The sequence below is a fragment of the Mustela nigripes genome, unplaced genomic scaffold (assembly GCF_022355385.1).
Source record: "Mustela nigripes isolate SB6536 unplaced genomic scaffold, MUSNIG.SB6536 HiC_scaffold_13890, whole genome shotgun sequence".
NCBI classification, from domain to species: domain Eukaryota; kingdom Metazoa; phylum Chordata; class Mammalia; order Carnivora; family Mustelidae; genus Mustela; species Mustela nigripes.
The window spans coordinates 1-1365 of record NW_026753296.1 but is presented as its reverse complement, the minus strand read 5'-3'; the positions used below and the strand labels follow the sequence as shown (position 1 = coordinate 1365).

The 1365-nt window shown below is 60.7% G+C and overlaps 1 protein-coding gene across 1 annotated transcript; it reads right to left on the bottom strand.

The window, feature by feature from the left end:
* Positions 1–6: 6 nt before the first annotated feature.
* Positions 7–712, bottom strand: LOC132009328 (solute carrier family 35 member F6-like; the record flags this gene model as incomplete). The annotated part of the gene is made up of 1 exon (XM_059387577.1): positions 7–712. A coding segment is annotated over one exon (594 nt), but the record flags the coding sequence as incomplete, so codon positions are not given.
* Positions 713–1365: the final 653 nt, after the last annotated feature.

The window sequence follows — 1365 nt, the reverse complement described above, 5'->3', positions numbered from 1 at the left end:
GTGGGGAGGAGAGGGTGAGGCCTCGGGGACAGGCCACTGGAGGCTCACCAGCCCGAGCAGCCTCGGCCTCAGGGTGGACAAGGTGCATCCAGGTAGCAGCGGAGAACCCATGCGAGGCTCAGCTGGCATCGTTGATGGGAGTCCGGGAGCCGCCGAGCAGTCTCTCATGCTCGCCTTCCTCTGCGGGGGGCCGGCCCCTGGACAGGCGGCTCAGCAGCGGGCGGTGCAGCCCATTGTAGAGCGCGGTGCCCATCAGGAGGATGAGGAAGCCCAGGATCTGCAGGGGGTGGAAGGCCTCCCAGCCCAGCGCCAGACTCAGGGCCCAGATGACAATGGTGCGCAGACTGTCCAGCACCATGCGGGTAGTGGCGCTCAGCTCCTTGGTGACACTGATACCCGCGAAGTTGAAGAAGGCGATGCTGCTGATGTTGCCCAACAACGCCAGGGCGATGAGCGGCTGTCGACCCACCTGGCAGAAGGCGTCCGGCACGTCCTCCAGCGTCCCGCGGGGGTTTCCGCTGAAGGAGCCGGCCGGGATGTAGTACATGGGCACCAGCAGCAGGGACAGGATCACGAAGCCGAAGAGGCCTGTGGGGGCGGAGGGAGCACCCTGCTCTCTCTGCTCGACTCTGGCCCCTCCCCTCCCCCCTCGCCCAGCTGAGCCGCACTGGTCTCCCTCCCCTCTTCTGCCAGCCCTCCCGCCAGCTCCTTCCTGCTCACCCCGAGTTCACAGCGCCCCACTGAGGGGGCTATAGCTGCCCTGCTCCACTCTCATCATGTCTTCCAACTGGACCAAGAATAAAAATTATATTTTATACCGTGGCCAGCGCTCGTATGCACAGGCACAGACCCACGCACGCACTGTCACAAAATAGCAGCTACCCTTCCCATGTTCTCTGGCGCTCTTCAACTCTATTGTGTTCATTTACAAAAGAACGGCAGCTGCGGCCACGAATGCTTGTTCTCACAAGCATGGAAAAACATAGTTCTAGAATTCGGGGTCACTGGTCTGCAACTGGGAGCCGACCAGAATGTGAATCAGAGCACGGCTCCCTTCAGAGTCTCTGGGAACAAAACCGAGCGGACACCACAAGGTGTGACGCTGTAAGGGGTGGAGAGGTCTATCGTGCCAGGAGTCCGTGGCGCTCGCACAGCTCCCGAACGGGGCCACAGGCCCCAGGTGGCTGGTGTTGTGCTAGTACGCCCCACTGGCTTCATATCCTCAAAGCTTAAAGGTTTTGGTCTTTACTTCCGGTCTCGACAACTTTTGGTCGCTCCTCTCTGTCATTTAAAGTCTGGATTAGGGGCACCTGGGTGGCTCAGTGGGTTAAAGCCTCTGCCTTCAGCTCAGGTCATGATCCCAGG